We start from the raw sequence: 15,000 nt of genomic DNA, 5'->3' as shown, positions 1-15,000 counted from the left end.
TTTGAAGCGTCCGAATGGTCTTTCCCAGGTTTTGGGATTGGAATCACGGTGGCCAGATTCCAACTAGGTGGGAAAGTCTGTGTTGTCCATATCTTGTTATAGATATTCAAAAGGACAACCAGACTATCTTGTGGAAGATGTCGGAGTATTTCATAACTGATGTTGTCAGGACCCGGTGCTGTGACATTTGTGTCACGGAGGCAGGCACCCAACTCCTCAAGTGTAAATGGTTTGTTGTAGTCTTCAGTGTTTGTAGATGTAAAGTTTATTGGTGTGTTTTCTGCGTTTTGTTTATGGCGCAGAAATTGTGGTGTGTGGTGTGCAGACGAGGAGTTGTGCGCCAGCCTCTCGGCCAGAGTGTTGGCAATGTCTTGTTCTGTTTCAGCCACGGATCCATCGGGACGTGTCAAGTGATTTAGTGAATCACTATCGGATCCCTTCAGTTTCCGTAACATCTTCCACACCCTATTCAGGGGTGTCTGGCTATTTATTTTTGAGACAAAGTTTTGGAAGGATCTCCGTTTGTTTTCTCGGAAGATCTTCCTACACTTTGCTCGTAGTTTCCTAAATGTTGCGAAATTCTCAGGGATTGGGAATCTCATCGCTTTCCTGTATGCTTTTTTCTTCTCCCGTAGGGCCGCTCGACATTCCTCTGAAAACCAGGGATTGTGTTTTCTCGGTCTACCAGAGGTTGTTGGTATTGTCAAGCTGCAGATATTTGTTAAAATATTTTTGAATTTGTCATAGCTGTCCACCTCTGTCGTAAGGAGTCTGTGACACTCCTGTGAGAAAGTTTCCCAATCTGCTCGCCGTACACTCCAACGTTTGGGCTGTGGGGCCCTTGAAGTCGGGGTGATGTCGAGGCAGACTGGAAAATGGTCAGAACCGTGATCGTCATCGATCACAGTCCAGGAGAGATCTGGAGCTAATGTAGGATCACAGAAAGTGAGATCGATGGCAGACGTGGTAAGATTGTGAATATTTACCCGTGTTGCCTCGAGACCGTTTGCCAAGTATACATCCATTTTCATTATGAAAGCCTCCACTGCCTTTCCCCTCTGGTTTGTGTCTGTGTTTCCCAGAGAGGACTGTGAGCATTGAAATCTCCCATTATCACATAGGGAGGGGGGAGTTGGTTTAGAACTCCCTCTAGCTCGGCAGACTGGAGGCGATGATCTGGTGGGATGTACACAGAGCAGATGGTGATTGGTCTGTGCAATGTCACTCTCACTGCTATTGCCTGTAGATTTGTTTTCATAGGTATCAAGCGGTGGGGGGTGCTCTTCTTCGTGAGAATTGAAACTCCCCCACACGCTATCTGGCCATCAGAGTGAATCAGATGATTGGCCGTATATCCTTTTACTGTGTAGTCGTCTGCTGGTAATTTTGTTTCCTGCAGACAGACTACATCAGGATTCCTCTGGAGGAGGAGGTCCAATTCTGTTCTATTTGATCTGATCCCTCTGATGTTCCAGGAAATTAATCTTGTCTGACCAGGTATCCTAATTTTTTGTGGGGAGGTTAGGCAGTATGCCTGCCTTCAACCCTTTTACTTTTATTCTCCTAGGAGGAGAGACTTCCATAGGAGAAGGAGGCCCTGTGGAGGGCCTCTCGGTTTTTTTAGGGCTGAGTTTTTTTGAACCCTTGGGATTTTTAGGTCCCTCTGGGTTCTTAGATTTTTTGGGGCTTTGAGGCCCCTCAGGGGATTTGTGGATCCCCCGACTGGTGTTGGTGGCTCCATATTCTGGGAAGGGGTGGAGTTTTTTTTGGGGGGATAGAGAGGGCTCACGGGAATGGAGATGGGGGGTGGGTCCAACATCCACGCCCATGAGGGGGAGAATTTTTTTGTTTGGGGAAGGAGGGGGGGTGGAGGTCGCCTTGGAGGTGGATGTGGAGGGGGCTGCAGGTTCCACATCTTGAACCTCCAATGTGTCAAAAAGATTTTTTGACACATTTGCGACCTTGTTTTTAGGTCTTGATGGCTTTTTCTTTTGAGGACTGTCTTTTCTAGTCTGTGCGATTTTGCCATGGCTGTTTTGGTTATTACCAGCAGCCCTGGCAACTTCTGCATAACTCTTGGCAGAAGCAGCGACCTGCCGAGGGGGGCAGATCACTGCTTTTGCCTGAGCAAACGTACCGCCGTAAGTGGCTCTGTATGTCAAGATTGCCTTTTCTTCTTGCCACTTAGGACAATCTTTCGAATGTGCTGCATGCTTGCCTTGGCAGTTCAGACAACAAGGGTCCACTTTGCAGTTTTCCTCATTGTGGTCTTCTTTGCCGCAGCGGGGGCATGTAGCTTTACGGCGGCAGTTTGTTTTAGTATGGCCGTACCGGTGGCAGTTAAAACATCTCATGGGGTTCGGGACGTAAGGCCGAACCTCCAAGTCGAGGTATTCAATTCTTATTCTCGACGGGGGTCTCGGGCTGTCAAAAGTCAGGATCCAGGTGTTGGTCTGGATTGTGCTGTCGCCGCGGCGGATGCTAACCCGCCGAGCTTCGACAACACCCTCCAGTTCCTCAACCATCTCCTGCTCCGAACAGCCTACCAGATCTCTGCTTCTTATGACACCTTTTGACCTATTGAGGCTCCTGTGAGCCTCAACGGTGACTGGGATGTCAGAGAATCTGGTACATTTCAAGAGGTTCTCACTCTCTTGTCGACCCTGCACTTGTATCATTAAAGTGCCAGAGTTGTTCCTGTTCACTGCCTTTGGTGTACCGGCGCCATTTGCTTTGAGTGCCTTGCTGATGGTGAAGATACTCAAAGTGTTAAGTTTAATATTATCCTCATTCGGTTGAATTACCAGGAACGGCGAGAATTTTGGGGTTGCCATTCCTGGTAAGTCATCAAGAGTCATCGGGGCTGTAATCTTTCTTTTCTTTCCTGTCTGGGGTGGGGCTTTAAGGGGAGAGTTTTTGCTATTTTTGGCCATGATATTTATAAGTTTTTATTCAACCCGGCTATATTGTGCCCACTAGCACGGCTCAGTCCCACACTTGGGGGGTAAGGCACTCACCGAAGCTATACTCCTCAAGTCTGGCCTCCTCTTGTCCTTCCATGGTCCTTGGGGAAAAAAAAAAAAAAGGACTCGAGGGGTGGAGTTGGGGGACGTCCCGCCTCCAGGCCTTTCTCTCGGATTGACCCTAATCTTTGCGTTGCACAAAGACTGACTGCTGATTCAGAGATGACAAACCATGATTAAAAAGAAATTTCATGGGGGACAGGAACTAGATATGGTTTTAAATCTAGTCCTTCCAATCTCTTTGCCTAAATGGAGGGGAGTGCCAAAAAATAGATTTGGCATCTCTGCGTTGGGTAGCTCGGGCCATCTACAAGGTAGGCTACCCACCCGTCTTAGAGAAGCGTCAAGCCAAAGAGGAGTGTTGGGGTAGAAACACCTCGCAAGGTGAACCCCCCTCAGCCTCCAGGATCAATAGCTCCTCCTTATCGGGGTCCTCTCGGAACTGCGCACCCTCAGCAGAAAGGTGCCTGCTGTGCAGGATTTGGATAGGAATATCTCCTCGTTGAACCTATTTCAACGGTACAGGGTATAGAGATACTGGGGGATAGAAGACAGTTAAGAATGCTTGTTTTCCTCGGTTCTCTCTCTCTCTCTGTCCTGGCAACTCAATTTTGATAAGGAAGGGAAATTTTGAATCATTGGGGAAATGGGGTATGGAATGGAAATCATAGCTCAAATATGGTAAAAGGGGGTGGGATTTGTGCTATGCCATCGCCTTCCCTTGCTCTCTTTAAACTGAAACCGTCATTCCTCAAAACATCTTTTATATACTACGTTCTTGGGATTTGGGGGGAGAAAAAGTTTGGGGATGATTGCCAAGACAAGAAAAATAGCAGAATGGGTGAATGAAGCCATTCTCATAAAAAGGGCTGGGGTATGGGGGTCTGTGGAGCCACCATGTCTCTTTCACCAGTCGGGTGGTTTTTCGTTGGTTACCACCAAACCAGAATGGCTCTTTTAGTCGCCTTCTACGACACGCATGAGCTTACGGTGGCTCAATTCTTTTCCCTCTCAGTTGAGGGACCCCGGAGACCACACGGGGATCATTGGAAAGGTATTGCAACACAAGAACAGTGATACCACTTAAATTCCATGCTGTAGAAATAAAGTTAGTACAAAAACAAAATCTGGTACCTATCTTAAATTTCTCGAAATTCGATTTACATTAACATCAATATCAGTTTCAGTATCACTAAAAAAATCGTGTGCATTCTCCACTTTTATCTATTTCCGTCACATTGTAATGAAATATAGGAAAGAATGAATGGCGTCAGGGGTATGCATGCTTGCTGCAGGGATGGTCTGATTTCTGATGCCGGATGAAATTGGGACATGACATTTATGATACATCATCGAATAAGATTTTTAAGTTTAGTGTCATGATGTTAATAATTAATAAAAAGGGACAAGCTTTATAATTGACCTCAGTTATCAATTGAAATATTCCTGTTTCATCCTCAATGCTATTATTCAATCACTTACAATTTATACAAAACATACACCAATGGACTACTGATTGCAAACTAAATACAATGACACAAACACATGCAGCTAGGCGTAGAAACTTGACAGGCCAATCAGCGCTGATCGCAATATTTGATCGTTGCTGATTGGCTGCTTAATTTCTGTGTGACGTCATGGGATGCCATGGAATCCCCACCGACAGAGGCAATGCTAATTCACAGACATATTATGGGGTACCCCATTCACCCGGCGCCTCTCACTCGTGGCACATGAAGGCAGTTGAGTGAGATGTGTAGTGTAATGACCTTAGCGAAACCTATGTGTGCTATGGTAATGACTAATGACGTGTGTAATGACATGTAATGGTTTCCTGCCATATAGGACAAATTGGCGATTTTAATGCCAAGTTTCACAATTCTGATATGTAAAAAAAAATCTTCACGCACAATTAATTTGGTCGGATTTAATATCACTCTTGTGTTGCAATTTTCGCAATTTCATTGTCAAATGATGAAAACTTGGTGATTTGAGGGGGGGGGATGCGGGGGTTGACAGCGATTTTAGAGAAGATCCATTTCGCGATGCGAAGGCGTGCCCAGGTAGCATCGCAAATGCTGCTTTTTATAGCTGCTGTTTGCGCCATTTTCACATAAAGAGTAGCAGTTGTGATACGACTAAGCCGTTAAATAGCACATGAGTTGCATCGCAACTATAATTTTTATACAGCTGCCATTTTTGGAATTTTCACTAAAAGGCAGTAGTTGTGATGCTTAGTTGCGACAGTCATATCGTTCTTGCGGCTGTTTTCAACGCTGATTTTTTCACACCATTTCACTAAAAAGCAGGAGTGAATCGCACCGCAACAATTACTTGCACACAGCTGCCATTTTTTGAATTTTCAATAAAAGCGCAGCAGTTATGATACTTAGTCGCGAGTGAGTCACATCGTTCCTGCAGTTGTTTTCAAAGCTGCTTTTTTCACACCATTTCCCAATAAAGCAGGAGTTGCTTTACAATTACGCCATCGGATCGCAACAATCTCTCCTTTTATAGCTGCTATTTTTACTATTTTCATATACAGCAAAAAAAAAGCGTGTCGGGAGAATGACTATAGTCAGATGCGGTTATGTGAAATTAAAGCCGTAAAAGGAAGCCGTTGTCAAAAAAAATCACAACTGCTGCGCTTTTATTGAAAATTCCAAAAATGGCAGCTGTATAAAAAGTAATAGTTGTGTTGCGACTCACTCCTGCTTCTTTATGAAATGGTGTGAAAAAGCAGTTTTGAAAACAGCCGCAAGAACGATACGATTCAGTCGCAACTAAGCGTCACAACTGCTGCCTTTTAATGAAAATTCCAAAAATGGCAGCTGTATAAAATAATAGTTGCGGTGCGACTCAGGTGAAGAAGTATACACAAACTCCTAGTATAAAACGAAAAGCAAGAGGCGACAAACAAAAAAAATACGGGAACTTTGGGTTTCAATAATCCAACTTGGCATCCATATCTATCAGGCCCCGTTTTGAAAAGAAAACGAAAAAAGTCATGCACACACACACACAAACTACACACGATGCCGAATGAAATCCCCAGTCTGAAAGGACACGCTCGAAATCTTGGACACGCTGGTCGCGAACTTGACATTTCCAGCAGCCAAGGAAATCCCCCATGACGTCAGACTTGTGATCGGCGCTGACTGGCCTGTCAAGTTTCTAAGCCTAGCTGCATGTGACACAAACATCGTGAAAATCCATATTTATAAATAAGAAAGAAAGAAGAAGCTATCAAAAAATAAAAAATAAGGTCACAGCCACAGGCCCTATTTCAGGTGCCCATTTTTGAGTCATGCAGGTATCAAAGTACCTTCTAAAACATGCCTTTACTTGTTGCAAACCCTAATATCAAAAGAAAAAAAAATTAACAATTCCTATGCAGTCTGCAGTAGGCTGGGTAGCCTACACTAAGACTAAGACACTGACAGTTCTTGGCTACGTAGACTTTGAATCATTTATGATTCATCTGCTGATCTATGTGTTTTTAATTTCTTCTGGTTACTTAGTTGGTTTACTTATTTGTAATTGCCACTGTTGTAATTGACGAGGGATGAGTTTTTAAAATGCAAGCCTCCAAATTGGAGTATAATAAATGTTTTTTACATGGCTAAAGTCAACCACTCACTACATTTTTTTTTCTTTGATAAAAGTTTATGCATTTGTATTGTTTCTTTTTTTCAGAAACCGTTGAAAACTGCAAATGAAGTTTTTTCTTTACTTTCCGATTCTGGGATGATAAAGAAAGCAAAAGACAAGACTGAGGTAACTACATTGTTAATGATATGAAGGTTACATAGTTTTCTAGTCATTGATTAATTAATAATTATCTATTCAAAGACCTGCTTTGTTTGATTCATGGAATATGTATTATGACCGAAGCCTTTTCTAATTGGCTGAGATGACTCGGCTAGGTTTATGCTTTAGTTTAAAACAAGATCCTTTTTTGCTCTGAGTTGTCGTTCTTAAGTATGCTCATAGTTTAATGCTATTATCTGTCATCTGCATATTTTGCGGCCGCAAATTCCGGGCCCTTCCGCAAATTTCACAAAATTGGCAAAGTTTGGCAAATTTTCCGATTTTTGACATTTTTTTTCTTCTGAAAAAACGTTTTCTTGTGATTTCTTTTTCACTTTTAGCTGGAATTAATGATATTATTTGTCAGGATATAACGGGCAATAGATTTCATTTGAAACACCATTTTATCTAAAAGTAAAGTTGGAAAAAATTGGAAACCATTTAATTTTCATACATTTTTTCAAGGATTATGGGAGTTTAGGGGTTAAATATCATATCACGTCTAACTCTGCCCCGCAATTTTTTGGCAAATTTTGGCACTTTTGGCACATTTTGACGTTATTTTTGGCAAATTTTAGGCTCCTATTTAGCAAAAAATGCAGATGATAGTATTATGTTTGTGTAACAATGTACCTTTTTTTTTTGGTTGACTGTCAGTCTGGGTAGAGCCATTTGAGAGATGCCAGATTGGAATGCACATATATATAGCTGCATAAGTCTACTTCTAATCCTCTATTCTAATATATTTTCTGTTCCAGAATCAGAGATGTGCGAACTTAAGGCCTCCTCGTCGTGGTGGACAAATTCCTGAAGAAATAGGCAGTAATTGCAGTAAGTTTGATTTTATCATTTTCATTTTGCTTTTCTAACCACTCAAACCAAAAGGAATATTATTACCTCTTGAATGCTTGTCAACTTTTACATGGCATTCAAATGCTCAATTGAGGGTCCCTTGAGATCAGTTGATAGAGTTGTGGCCTATCACACAGATATCCCGGGTTTGATTCCAGGTTCAGGCAAAAAAGACATTAGAATTTTTTCCAATCCCCCTACCTATCCAGCAGAAAGTGGGTAGCTGGATATCATTAGACCTATTGGAAATGGGTGTAAAGTACTTTTCAAAAGACCAGTGTCCTATCCAAAGCGTAACAAGAAATTGCTACTAGTCAGCTCCGAGCTACAGGGTTAGGCTCTGGTCTTATTGGCATGAAGTCCTTTAAGGAGTTACGTATTTGAATGCCTGTTTACTCACATTAAAGATAAGAAAAAGAAAGTAAGTCATTACAGGCCTAATAGTAGCTCATTTTGGTTTCTAATAATGTGTATTACTATTACATTTCATATAGTCTATCACTAACAACTTTCCATCGGTTCTTAATTAACTTTGGACAATCCAGCTGGGTTGTCATAGAGTGAGCCAAAAATATCTTATTTTCCCCTCATTAATGAGAAAGTTCACTGCCAGGCCAAACAACCAGCAGTGCTCTGCAACAAAGATGAAAAATTATTGTTGATAATCTTATCATAGAAATCATATCCTTTCTTTTAGATACTGCATTTTGAAATGAAATAATCTTTTTATCTCTCTCTTTTTCTCTTTCTCTCTCTCTTCCTCTGCCTCTCACAATATTGAGTTTAGAATGATGGCATTGCTCTTTCATTTAGTCTGTAACATAAATGAAGATGGTGGGGGTCAGTTATAGAAAAGAGTTTTGATTATTGTACTTTCATCTCCTTGATTTAATTCTCTAACCAAGTTAGTTTTCAAAGACATAACCAGACTATATGGTTAGAGAATTACATCTACAATATATCTGATGTTTGCTTCTCTGGAGTAAAGAGAAACTTCATTTCAATTTTGCACACATGTTTTGATATATACTTTTCATGGTCATTTCAGAAAAGGACAGTGAAGACGAATATGTCCCCGAAGGCCCAAGAGAGAGTGCTTCTAGCTGCAAAACAGACAGCGATCCAGAGGATACTGATGACAAAGGTAAATAACCTGTGATGAGGTGTTTTTAGTGAAATAGAAAAGATACAAATACAATGCCGAATTAATTCTGTCTTCAGAAGAAATATGCGATACATCATGTTCCGTTTTAAAAATGTTGCTGTTTGGGGAATAGTGAATGACGCATTGGACAATTAACTAAAACATCACAAATTTGAGTATCAATTTGTTTACAGTGGAAGTCGCATTCAACGAGGTCTTTGGGACAGGGCCCCTGACCTCGTTGAATGCGACCTCTTGTTGAATGCGACTTTGTCCTAAACAAGGAATATAAATAATGAATCAGTATGAAAAAGTTAGATTTATGATTTAGCTTCCTTGACGAGCACATTACGGCACCGGGATTCTTCTGGGGTTGTTTCTTTTCATTTTAAAATTTTATTTATTTACATATTTAAAAAAAAAAAAATTTTGCATTTCAATGCATGTATTTTATTAATAAGATTAGCCCTTGTCCTTTATTCATACAAAACTGAGACCATCACAATTAACACTAAGTCTGTGTGATGAAATCTTAGCTGCGCATGACCTAACCATGGCACTACACGTCACATGTCTGCTGCCAGCATCTCCTCATTCATCGAAGTAAATACACCTACCCATCCTCTCCTCGCCTCACAATTTCTACCAACCCACTCCATAGAGGGACTACATGTTGTCTATGACCGACTCACCTCTTGCCTTACACATAGGAATACCTACCAGATAAAATTCTACACGACACACGGCTGAGTAGCATCGTACTACTGTAAACCACGCACTACACATTGGACAACATGAGACGTTCGTTTTGTGGAGGCAAGCAAACAGTGACGTTCAAATGAAAGTTGTGCCACTCTGTGGGTAGCATTGCTCTGGCCTGAAGCCAATGGTCTGGCCTAAATGACCTCGTTGAATGCGACTTTAGGAGCTAGGATGCTCGTTGGATGCGTTTTTATTTACTAAGAAAATATAGGGCCGGGAATCGGGATTTCTGAATCCCTCGTTGAATCCGACTTCTCGTTGAATGCGACCTCGTTGAATCCGGTGCCCACTGTATTGAGTTAGAAGAATCTTGTACATTATGTTAGATAATTGATATCTTTTTTGTGTTAAAAATGTCTTAAAAACCTGAAAATTAAACCCAACAAACTGTTTTGAAGATACAAGCAAGCATCATTCCCTCTTACAATCTTATTTCAGAAATGGACAGTGAAGACGAATATGTCCCTGAAAGCTCAGGAGAGAGTTCTTCTAGCTGCAAAACAGACAGCGATCCTGAGGATGCTGATGACAAAGGTAAATAAGAACCTGTGATGCTTTAGATTTAAAATCCAAATACAATAAGCAGGAATATACTCTAATTTACCCATAATAGTACGTACTTTGATCCCTTGAAACCTGTTTGTAACTCATTTTATACTGTGACAACACTGGTGCAATCCCACATGTCACACAGATGTATGGCCTTGAGCATTAGTTGTATTGCATGGTTATTACCAAATTGTTTTATGAAGAGAAGAATGATTTTTTTTTAATGCCTTGAGATAGTCTACTATTCTATCCAAATGAGTCAGTTGTAACCAGTCATGTTAACCTACAAAATTGAGACAGCACTTTTTTTTGGTGAAATATTTCACCCCGAGAAGGGGAAATGATTTTTTGGTTTTCCGTGAACCATATGTCGTTGTAAGAGCAGCGGCAGTGTGTGCAAATAACCTCTCCCAAGGTTCAATTGCAGTGCCAAAAGTGGGACTCGAACCCAGATCTCCCATATCACAGTGCAATGGCTTATCCGCTCGGCTATTGCGACACACTTGGGGTCTACATGGTATGCATAAGTACTTTGAATTGCACAACAGCAAGTGAAGTCATGTTTTTTATTTTTGCATTTTCAGACCCCAATGAACACCAAAGAAGTCCTACAACTGCAAGTCTAGTTTGTGTTGCAGAGAGTGAGGTAGAAAGTGGTAGCGAGTCTGTCATCATCCCTCTCCCACAGCTCGATGATCAGGAGGCTGACCTTCCACAGAAAGCAGATGACATGACTGTGCAGAAAATGGTGCCAGGAGGATCGGGGGGTAAAAGAAAATGGGACAAACGACATTCTTGTTTGTATTGTGGTAGACTTTATGCTAAAATGGCTAGGCATTTAGAAAGTGTACATAGTGGGGAAATTGAAGTGGCAAAAGCTTTAGCCCATAAAGTAGGTACCAAGGACAGAAAGAGGGAATTGCAGTTATTGCTTCATCGTGGGGATTTTAAACACAACAAAACAGTGATAGATGCAAAAAAAGGTTTTTTGATTCCGGCTAGAAGGCAACCAATAACTGACAACTTAGAGGCTTTTACAACCTGTGAAAAATGTTTTGGACTTTTTCTAAGGAAGGATTTATGGCGTCACAAGAAAAAATGTGCTGCCTTCAATAATGAAACCAAAAGCTCAAAGAAAAATACAAATTTTCTTTTACTTTCAAGTAAACAGGAAGACGATAATAGTGATTTTGAAGAAAAGATTTTAAACACAATGAGTTCCGATAGGATCTCCCTCCTTTGTCGCCATGACAGTGTCATTTTGCAGTATGGGAAAAATCTTTTTTCTAAATTTTTAGACCAGCCACATCAATACCAGTACATAAAACAAAAAATGAGAGAAATTGGCCGTTTTTTGAATGAAATGAAAAACGAATGTGAAATTGAAAATATTACACAGTGCATTGACCCCCTGTTATTTTCAACTGTTGTCAAAGTTGTCAAAGTTTTAGCAAAGTACAATTGCATCACTGGAATTTATGAAATACCTTCACTTGCTTTAAAGTTAGGCCATTCCTTAAAAGCCTGTGCAGACATTTTGAAATCAGAGGCTTTGCAATCAGGAGATACTCTATTAGAGAAACAGGCTGAAGCATTTACCAAACTTTATTCTTCTGACTGGTCACATCAAATATCATCGAGAGCTCTGCACACTCTTCACAAAAGAAGATTTAACACAGCAAGAAGACTACCTTTAGCAAAAGATGTGCAGCTTTTATATTGTTTCATTAAATCCAAGTTAACAGATGCAATAACACAATTGCGTGAACACCCAAACCCAAATACGTGGAGAAATTTAGCTGAGATTGCTCTAGCACAGGTGGTTCTTTTTAACAGACGAAGAGGCGGTGAGATGCAGAGAATGAAAATTGAAAACTATCAGAATGGATTGGCTTCAGGAAAATCTCTACAAGGGGAAATCCTGCAGAGTTTGAGTAAGTTTGAAAGAAACTTAGCCAAACAACTCGAAAGGGTAGAAATTAGAGGAAAGCGAGGGAGACGAGTGCCAGTTCTTCTACCCAAATCTCACAAGGATAGTATTGACTTGCTCCTCGATTTCAGACAATCCAGTGGGCTTGCTAACAATAACCCATATGTTTTTGGTGCTATCGGTGAAGGTGAAAATGTACTTAGAACTTCAGATGTTCTCAGGAAATTTGCCACTGCATGTGGAGCAGATCAGCCAGACTTATTGACATCTACAGCACTTAGAAAACATATTGGAACAATATGTCAGCTGCTTGATTTGAAGGAGAATGAACTGGAAGCATTGGCTGCCTTCATGGGGCATGACAAGTCTGTTCATAAAGAATACTATCGTCTTCCAGAGGACACGATGCAACTTGCTAAAGTTAGTAAGATTCTCTTGCAACTGGAGAAAGGAAAAATTGACAAGTGTAAGGGAAAGAATCTAGACGAGCTGGAATTTGCTGAAGACGAAGCAATTGATGGAGAGGAATTAAGTGCTGATGAGGATGACCTTGACGACTGCGTTCAAGGCGGTGACACAGGATGTAGCAGCATGACCCCTGATAGTACGACGATAATGCCATACACTGAAAACTGTCAGGAGGCTGATACTGTTAGAGAATCTCATAAATCAAAGAAAATCACAAACAGAGTAGTGAATAAAGAAAGGAAAGGGTGGTCTGAGGAAGAAAGAAAAGCTGTTGAAAAGGAATTAGGGAATTTTTTCTTTTTAGAAAGATTGCCTGGCAAAGCAAACATTGAAAATGCTATGAGAAATTCTCCAATCTTAGCAAACAGACCCTGGAGACAAATCAAATATTACATAAAAAATGTTCAAACTAGAAAAAAGAAATTTGTATAGAAATTTGTTCCCTATGTTATTGTATGTACGGTAGTACATAAACTAAGCATTATCTTGTTGTCGCCTTGATGTACAGACATTTGTTGTTAATTCAATTAATTGGTACCTTATGCAATTTGTGATCAGTACTTTTTCCTCCGACCTCCTCTCTCTCTCGTTCTCTTTTCTTTCTCGCTCTCTCTCTCTTTATAAAAATTTCAATACTATGTTGTTTTTGACATCAACTTAAAATCAATATGAAAACATGAACATATTTTTTTTTCAATAATGATACTGATAATAATATGTCCAATTACAGGACAATTTGTTGTTGATGATAATAATGTTATCTCTGACCATTATATTGTGGAAAATGTCAAAACCAGATGAACACAAAAGTATTCAAAATTACTTTTTATTTTGTCTCGTTATACTCGTATCAATGAACTGAAAGTGATTTTAGCCAAATAGTCCTTAAACCAAAACAATTTGGAGAATAGTTATCAAAATCATTTCTGTTAATTAGACCAACATTCCTATTTTGACATTTGTTAACTTGTATAAAGTGATGTTTTGTGATTCTATCTTTTTCCACGTCATTATCTTTGCTTATTAGACGAGTTAAGATCTAGGCTTAATCAAACTATTGAGAAGTCACATTTTCATTCCCCGTTCTGGCATACCATTTTATTCAATAAAACATTAGATGCATTGACTTGCTAAAATGGAGTCAATTTTACCAATTGTTTAATAATGATTAATGTGTTTGTAAAAATACGCCCTGGTGCGCTAGCAAATTACCTATCTGTTCCTTTGGTTTTCAGGGTCTCACCTCAGATGTTTTTGCTTGCGCTCTTGAACACACAATTCAAACCACTGTTAGTTTATTAAGTTTTGTTTTTTCCGCCACATATATCATCATTATGTATAAAAATTGTTTATGCTTCTTTATCGTCAAGAATGGACTATTTCTTGTTGTATTTTCGTTATATGGGTTCGAGCATCTCAAACGGTAGAGCACTGTCTATTCATTAGGACCCGAATTTAGCTTCAATGAGAGCTGTCTTTGTTTCTGCCCTCTCTATCCAGAAAAAAATGGGTACCATCGTTGAATACTAAGACACGTCCAGAAAAGTTATGTGGCATAGACTAGCAGCATCCCATCAATAATGCAAAAAGTAATTTTTGTCATCCCTTCTTACACCTCAGAGAGCAAGATGTATACTCTTACTAATTTTTGAGTCTTCCTGCTCTCATAGGACTTTCGTTTGAAATTAATTAAGATTGGAATTCAATATTTCCCTCAGTTATAGTATGGCTCTTTTCACTCTTTTCTGATAATTATCATGGTATATACAGTGGAAACTCCCAATAACGACATCGCTTGGGACTGGAAGATTATGTCTTTATTGGGAGTATGTCGCTATCCAGAGTTTTTATTTTCACTACGAACATAATTTAAGTATAAGATTAGGGACTAGAGATTTGTGTCGTTATCCAGAGAATGTCGTTATTGGGAGTTTCCACTGTATTTAATAAGATAATTTTAAAATTTCCCCAGAATCAACTTCAAATCTTTATTAATCATTATTTGGCATTATTATTTGGCTATGATTATGAATAAACAAACCTCATTTAAAATCAACATATTTTTTTCCGTCTTGATGATTTGACTGGATTCCACTGAACACCCTTTATACTCCTTATGATTATATGTCAATGTTCAGAACCCTACCCTTGGCATTGAGGGAGAACTTTCACTTGGTCAGTTCTACATGATTCGAATGTGTACAAGATAGATTGTTATCTGACATCAGGATCCATATGGTAGTTTAGTTGGTAGATACCTGGCCTGTAGTGTCATCATTTCAAAGCCTCATGAAGACAGAATTGTTCTGATATCATCTACTGAGCAGTGAATGTTTGGTTGCATTTCATTCTGATACAGACATAGTGACTAGAAAAATGATATGCCAATAGTAATGCAAGTCGGGTACAGCCTAAGGTTAGGAACATTTTTGTTTGGAGTATCCCGATCTATCTTAATGTCC

At 39.9% G+C, this 15,000-nt stretch overlaps 2 protein-coding genes across 4 annotated transcripts in view; both read left to right on the top strand.

The window, feature by feature from the left end:
• The window catches only part of LOC144980833 (uncharacterized), a 17,584-nt gene extending 2,990 nt beyond the window's left edge, over positions 1–14,594 (top strand). The window contains exons 2-6 of the mRNA XM_078928679.1: positions 6,720–6,800; positions 7,592–7,664; positions 8,734–8,829; positions 10,030–10,125; positions 10,725–14,594. Coding sequence (XP_078784805.1) covers positions 6,720–6,800; positions 7,592–7,664; positions 8,734–8,829; positions 10,030–10,125; positions 10,725–12,970 — 2,592 coding nt within the window. The 3' untranslated portion in view covers positions 12,971–14,594. The remainder of the gene's footprint in view (positions 1–6,719; positions 6,801–7,591; positions 7,665–8,733; positions 8,830–10,029; positions 10,126–10,724) is intronic.
• Positions 1–15,000, top strand: part of LOC144980834 (phosphatidylinositol 3,4,5-trisphosphate 5-phosphatase 1-like) — a 149,816-nt gene that overhangs the window by 71,927 nt on the left and 62,889 nt on the right. The gene's annotated exons all lie outside the window — the stretch shown is intronic.

Source organism: Berghia stephanieae, chromosome 10 (assembly GCF_034508935.2).
Source record: "Berghia stephanieae isolate SIO BIC M18660-M18661 chromosome 10, UCSD_Bste_1.3, whole genome shotgun sequence".
Lineage (NCBI taxonomy): Eukaryota > Metazoa > Mollusca > Gastropoda > Nudibranchia > Aeolidiidae > Berghia > Berghia stephanieae.
The sequence above is the reverse complement of the archived record's forward strand: the minus strand, read 5'-3'. Positions and strand labels throughout refer to the sequence as shown.